At 40.7% G+C, this 6,999-nt stretch overlaps 1 protein-coding gene across 1 annotated transcript; it reads left to right on the top strand.

Annotated features, from left to right (window-relative positions):
• The first annotated feature begins 4,084 nt into the window (after positions 1 to 4,084).
• LOC109487815 lies at positions 4,085 to 5,038 on the top strand. Its single transcript, XM_019791899.1, has one exon. The coding sequence runs from the start codon at positions 4,247 to 4,249 to the stop codon at positions 4,976 to 4,978; it is 732 nt and encodes a 243-aa protein (XP_019647458.1). The 5' UTR covers positions 4,085 to 4,246; the 3' UTR covers positions 4,979 to 5,038.
• Positions 5,039 to 6,999: the final 1,961 nt, after the last annotated feature.

The raw sequence follows: 6,999 nt of genomic DNA, 5'->3' as shown, positions 1-6,999 counted from the left end.
AGCATCTATGAGAAAGGGTGTGGGAAGGTCAAACACACAGCACTACCAGCGGACCAGCCCCCTGCTGTAGTGCATTGCACAACTGTGTGTCGCCCAAGGGCTACAGAAATGGATATGGGCACCACCCTACGCTCTGCATAAGGGCATGGGAGACCTTTCCTTCCTTTCCTTTCCCTAAAACAAAAGGAAGTGTAAATATTAACTGATTTTCTGGTTTATTCTCGAGCAACTACAAATGTGGAAACTACAAAATCATGGCTCTAGAGAGCCACACTCTTTTACCCTTTAAAGGATCCAATGCGATTTCAGGGCAGCAAAACTTGAAATATTCTGAATAAGGCAATCTTTGTGATACTGACACATAATGCTTCATATTGGCACATTTGAGTCAGCAATTCATACTTTGGGCTTTTCAAACTGCAGAAATAAGTCCCAAGTTGAGTCATTTATTTTATAGGTGGTACCCTAAAACATCATGCAGCCCAGGGCCCTTCCAGTAACCATTTTCCGTCAGTATTTTGGGAACATTTGCTCCAAGAAGGTCAATATACACTGTGACAGTTTGGTTTCAACTTAGTATGTAGAAAATAACTTGAATATTGGCTTTGAAATCGGGTTTCCAAGCCCTAAAAACTGCCTTTAAATCTACACCACCCAGACCTATCCACAAGTCCCATGCGCGGTACAATTTGTGAGCTTCTAAGTAAATATATTGACATTTAGGCCGGAACTTTAACTACACATTTTCAGTAAAACAGTATCACTAAAACCTTGCTGGAAGGTACTAAAATTCCTAAATTCCTTCTAAATCCCTTTCGTACACGACTATTTGAACAGTTAGCGTTTCTTTATAAATAAATACCTATCTGGAGCTATAGCTCATCCACCAGACCCTTTTTGCAGGCTGAATGAATAGTAGAAATCGGCCTGAAAAGAATGTAGCTGGCCAGGGGAGTTGGCCGGCCATAGAGGGTCCAGTTTGCCTGTACTCTTTCTACTATTTACTGCAAAATAGTCCGGTGGAATTTTTGTAGCAATTTACATTATATATTTTCTTATTCAACTGTTTTGTACGATTTACAGTATGGTTGAAAACTTTTCTTTTTTGGAAACGGCCGAAAATTCATGAGCGCGCGGATGTTATCCATATAATCAAATCAACATGGCATTATCACATCGACCTAACACAATTTGCTATATCGAAGCAATTTCAGAAAAGACAGGTCACTCCCAGTCGATCAGCCAAACGTGTGATGTCCCTCGGCCTCATCTTTTGTGCCCGTCCCCGAAATCTAGTACACTCTCTGGTATGGCGACTTTTGTTTCGCATGTATTTTGAGATGTTACTATTATTTTCCGGTCCACCGATCATAAAAACAGCCTATGGAGAAGTCTCTTTTGAGTGTCTGGCTTCTCTGTTGGCTGTATTTGTTTATGTCTAGATGCAAACTTTGAAACTATATCACTATTTAAATGTAAAGTCATTATTGGCAAACCTTGATTATTTACTAGAAAGTGTTATGTTGAAAAGATACCCAAAATGGTTCGCTTAAGGGTACCACAAACAACGTTTGCCAATTAAGACTAAAGTGACAAGTATGACTACACGACAGATAGCTTTCCTGGTCTTTTGAGCGACGTGAACCCTCGTTACGGTTGCGTGTAGTTGAAAAGAGTCGGATACGTTAGTGTTGTACAATTCCAACTGTCCACCACCATATGCACACAGCCACTAGCTGACACATTCAGGCCATGTTAGTTCTCTTACACTCCGGCAATTTATCATACACTCATTTTAAAGAGTGTGGCAATTAGTGGGCCACAGTTGAAAGGGCTACAGTGGTGTTTAAACGGAAGTCGAGTATGATGTTTGGACACGATACAAAGAGGTATGTGGTCACAGCGTCCAAAAATAGCCCCTGGGGAGCCATTAGTGGTCAATAGACTACAACTTAATGGCTCAAGACCTCGCCTATTTAAGCACTCATTAGTATTGTTTGAGCCCTCTGGTGGCAAAGGTCTCAATGTTAGCATATAGACAGCAAAATATACCGGTTAACAGTTGCATGTTACCAGACTGTTAGGGGCAAAAATTCAAATGTATGTAAGTGACAAAATACCATTTTTAAACGCATAATTTGTGTAGTGTAACAGTAGAGAGTTTGACTCAGACCAAGAGGTCCCGGGTTCGAACCCTGCCATGCTACCGACCTTGTGCCCTTGGGGAAGGCACTTAACACGACTTTCCTCACTTCGCTGAGGTGAAAATGAGTACTGTATTGTATCCTGTGTTGGTGGTGGCATGAATAAGTTAAAAAAAAACATGAGTGTGCCGTCACCACGTCTTGTGATGTTGGAATAAATTGAAAATATATGCCCAAGTGGAGTTCTGAACTAGAAATTAAAAAAAAAAAGAATTCTGTATGATGTCTGTATATGATGAACGCCAGCCTTAGGAAAAAATGACCACACAATTGTGTTTCACAGCAAAACCCTCAAGATATGTTATCAAAATGATGTAATACATGTATAAGTAAACAAATCTATTGTAGTCCGATATTTGATATCCCCACTGTACCTGCCAAACCATGATGTGACGTCAGAGCCTCTCCCTAAGGAACGGTCGTCACTGATTGGTCTATTGTCCACAATATCTTAGAATGTGTCCAATCAGGGTCAGGCTGGGGTCTGATGGGGGTTAAAGGTTCCCTTATTGACCTTTTCCATACTTTACTTTTCTCATGCTTTTGATCACAACGCTTGGTCCCGAATATATTACAATACAAAGTATCAGTTTCCACAACGCAAAAATAGGTAGATGTATAAAGGAATGCTTTGTTATTAGAAAAAATACCGAAACTTGTGATTAGCCCACTCGATTGTTACACTATCAAAGACTTGTGCTAGCCCTTACTGTTTGAATAATTAAGATATGATAGGTTTTATTCGACATTAGGTCTTATCCAACATTTATTTTATTGTTTGTTATTTTCTTTATGTAGATCTAGTTTGCCATACATTGTACCTTATGCAATTGTCGTGCAATAAAATTCTATCATATAAAAGGAATAAAATAAATCACTGCATCAAAGTAAAAGTCAAAACAATAAATCAGAGCCTTTTCTTGTCTCCTCTCTTCATATTTATTTGTCATCCAAGTTCCTGCATGGCAACAGACATTTTTGCCCATTTTCGGCATGTTCACCACTGTCAGAGGGCAACAAAATTTCTTGTTTATTCCCCCCAAATCAGGTGAAAATTAATGCGTGCGCTGATGTCATCCATAAGAATTACTTGCTGTGACCTTACGTTTGGCTGTTGAAATATGTCAACCACAATCTTGAATTTCATCCGATATCCTCGTTTTTAGTGTTTGTGGCGGAATGTGTCATATTCTAATGTAGTTTTGTGTATTTTTTGTGTATTTGCCATGAATAAGCCATACTTGTCTTTCAGAACTAAATATTTGTTTGTTTGTTTGTTTGTTTGTTTTATTTCCCCAGGGGATACACATACCGCCTGGGGGCGCTTTTCAATGTTTCCTGGGGGAAAAACCCCAAACAAAAGTCATGTACATCAAAATCAACCCAGTCCAAATTACAACAAAAGTGATAAATAAAGTTACTCAAATTACTACTTGATACCAGTCCAAAGAAACTTAAATAACATACATGATACATAAAATTATACTATCAGAATAAGTGAAACAATAGTGTAATCTACTGTATCGGTATAGCCAGAATAACCGCCCTTCGTCGTAACTGAGACCACCTTAGCATTTTAGAACCAAGGAAGAACATATTAATAGAGTAAAATCAGGGTTGAAATGTGTACTTTCTAGGAAACCCCTTTGAACAATGTTGACAAGGTTTTCCTTTCTTTCTTGTCCTTTCAGAATGTTGTGCAGATATATAAAATCATACTACCAAAATAAGTGAAAGAATAGTGTAACCCTAACGTAGAACCAAGGTAGAACATAATAGAATAAAATCAGGGTGGTCATGTGTAATTTCCAGGAAACCCCTTTGAACAATATTGACAAGGTTTTCCTTTCTTTCTTGTCCTTTCAGAATGTTATACTGCAGAGCCGGCCTGATCCTTGTGAGATAGTGTGTGTGGGCGGGACCGTAGCCTCGGGGGAGATCAGAGTGACGCACGCCAAGAACCACACTCCACAGCACGGGTTTATAAAGGCTAAGCCGCTGGCAACACGGCGATCATTCTAGAACCTTCAGAGGGTGGAAACATGGCATCTCAGGGCGCCGTCCTGGTTCCCAGAAACGTGCACATCATGGATATATCAGGAGGAACACGCCGCAACCGGCCTGTTAACGTCGGGCTGACGGGCCGGACCAACTCGGCGTACTGGGGCCCGCCGCCCCGGGACACTACAGGTGACGCCGCGGTTACTACTAGACTCTCCTTCCCTCCGACGCATGTTAGAAAGCAGGCCGGCGATACTAGAACTGTTCTCCCGCCGCCCAGCCGGAATAGCAGGCGGGAACCTTCACGTGAGCGTCTCGTCACCAGGGGGCAGTCTCGCGATCATCCCCGGCGGCCGAAGCCTCCCTCCCCGCCTGACGTGAAACAACAGGACGGTGGTACGGAAAGAACCGCGAACATCCAGAACCAGTCCCCGCCACCCACGCGCGGTACTCAGCGAGACGCCGGCTGCAGACTCAACGAGATCTACGAACTCTGGAAGACGGACTCGTATCGGGACGAAGCTCGCGCGGACGGGCGGAAGAAACTCACGCCTCTAGCGACCGCCAGCAGGGTTCTAGACCCAACCGGACTGACAGAGGAAAGCATGGAGTGGCTACAGGGTTATACCGAAGAGGAGGAGAGAAGACAAGCCGTCATGAAGAAATGTGCGGACTGGGTCAACTCTCTCCCCAACAGGTTTCCCGCGTTCGCACAGCCCGAGAAGGACGCCGAACCCATCTCAGCACTGCCCCCTATCATAGAGCGGGAGTAATGCATGCATTCAGGGCTCGAAATTCATTTTAGGAATAAGTGCACTGGTGCACCCAGCCTAAAAGATTAGGTGCACACATTTTTTTTTGTGTGCACCATATAAAACAAAACCTAATTACAGCTCTTACTGCTCCTCTTCTGAGCTTGAATCTGAAATGGGAGCTAACTTCAAAACCTTAAACAAGTACTACAACAAAGATTTCATTTTTCTGACACTGAGATTCCAAGAATATCCTGTATACTATCATACATTTCATATGTACAAAAATAACTACAAAATATTTGAGTGCATCAGTGCACGCACAGAAAAAAAATGGGTGCACAGCTCTAATTTTGAGTACACTCGCCCAGTTTTTCGAGCCCTGTGCATGGACAGGATGGACAGTGCAGTATTATCTCAGAGACTACTCAAGAAGAAGACTCTATACTAGTAACACATGGAGATCATTGTGTGACGTCGACTCAGAATTGTCTTAGAGATTGTTGTAGCTATCTTTTGGGCTTGGTTACGACAACAACAAATGTGTCTGAGACTGAGAGTGTTTTACAGTGTTTAGTAACATCACAGATATGAATTATCCTAATTGTTGCGTCCTGTATGACTTTTGGTACATGTTAAGGTTATAAAGGACATTTATTTTGATCACATAAATACACGACTGGTGACAGTATGTGTCGCCGAATGACCCACTGCACTGTTACAGACATATCAAACAACTGCGTCATTTTCTTGCAATTTTCTTTGTTTTCAGTTTTCCGCCAAGAGCTTGCTGTCCTGTCAAGAGTGATTTCTATTCTTTCGTTTCAGTTTTGATTGGTTTTAAAGTAAGATATCGCCGGATATGTTGTAACTTTTACCATTAGGAACGCTGAATCTATGTCAAGGACTCTAAAGAAATTGTTATCTTCAGTTGTAGACCGATTTACACGATCCATACTTAGGCCACACCAATTTAATTTCTTGGTTAACGGATTTTTCTAGAAAAATAATGGAGCGGGCGGGCGAAAAAAAACAGGCTTAGGCATCCTATTATGGCCCAAAATGGTACGATAGGAGCCATGAAGTCAACACACCAGCCTGGTTCAAAATTTAAACAATGAATTTTGAACTTTTAATGATACCATTGCATTGAAAGATGGAATAACTGTAACAACTAGGATGAAAAGGACTGTTTTCAACTGTTCAATGCAAAATATGAACATTTTGCAGTTGAGTCTGAATTTTTATATTTATTTGCAAATCAGAAAAAAATGAAGCAGGCGAATCCGTTAACCAAGAAATTGAATTGGTGTGGCCTTAACGTTTTATGTGTTCTGAACATTTCATAAATTTCATCTTGTGTGTGCCATGTGTAGGTTTAACACCGGCCTTATTCCGTTTACATACCTTTAGTCCTAACTCATATCTTGTTATCTTGATAGGGACAAGAGATGTATACGTTTTCAGTGTAACACGTAACTGGTTTTAAAGTGAACGCAATTGTTTGTGCAGGTATATCACTAGTTTAGCACAGAATAAGACACAAGGAAGCTAATGTTTGTACTTCCTTGAGAAATTATTTTCTTGAGAAAATTAGACATAACCAACCCTTATCCAACCGTCCATACTTCTGTAAATAGTTCAATACCATGTTCCATGTTCTTTTCCTTGATGTGTGTGAATGTAAATAGCTTTAAATGTAACTGGAACAAAACAAGAAGAGAGTATTAATTCAGATGCTTACATTTCTATTTTTCGTATCGTTGAGAATAAAGTCGACCAAACATTGTTGTAACTACTTGCCATGGTTGTTTATTTGTGTGAGAGACGAGACAAATGTTCAACTAGAAAGGTAACATTTGCAAGGAAATGCAAAGCAGATGCATAATGTTTACCTTTGTATATGGTCTGCTCTGTTAATTCTTACTCAAACATATTCATAATTATATATATATGTTCAGACAGGAGTATAAATCCCTCCTACTATAAAATTGCAACATTATGTAACCCAACACCAGTTTCCATGGTTAGAGACGTCAACA

The sequence above is a fragment of the Branchiostoma belcheri genome, unplaced genomic scaffold (assembly GCF_001625305.1).
Source record: "Branchiostoma belcheri isolate BF01 breed outbred unplaced genomic scaffold, Haploidv18h27 scaffold9, whole genome shotgun sequence".
NCBI classification, from domain to species: Eukaryota; Metazoa; Chordata; class Leptocardii; order Amphioxiformes; family Branchiostomatidae; genus Branchiostoma; species Branchiostoma belcheri.
This window is presented reverse-complemented; position numbering and strand designations above follow the sequence as displayed.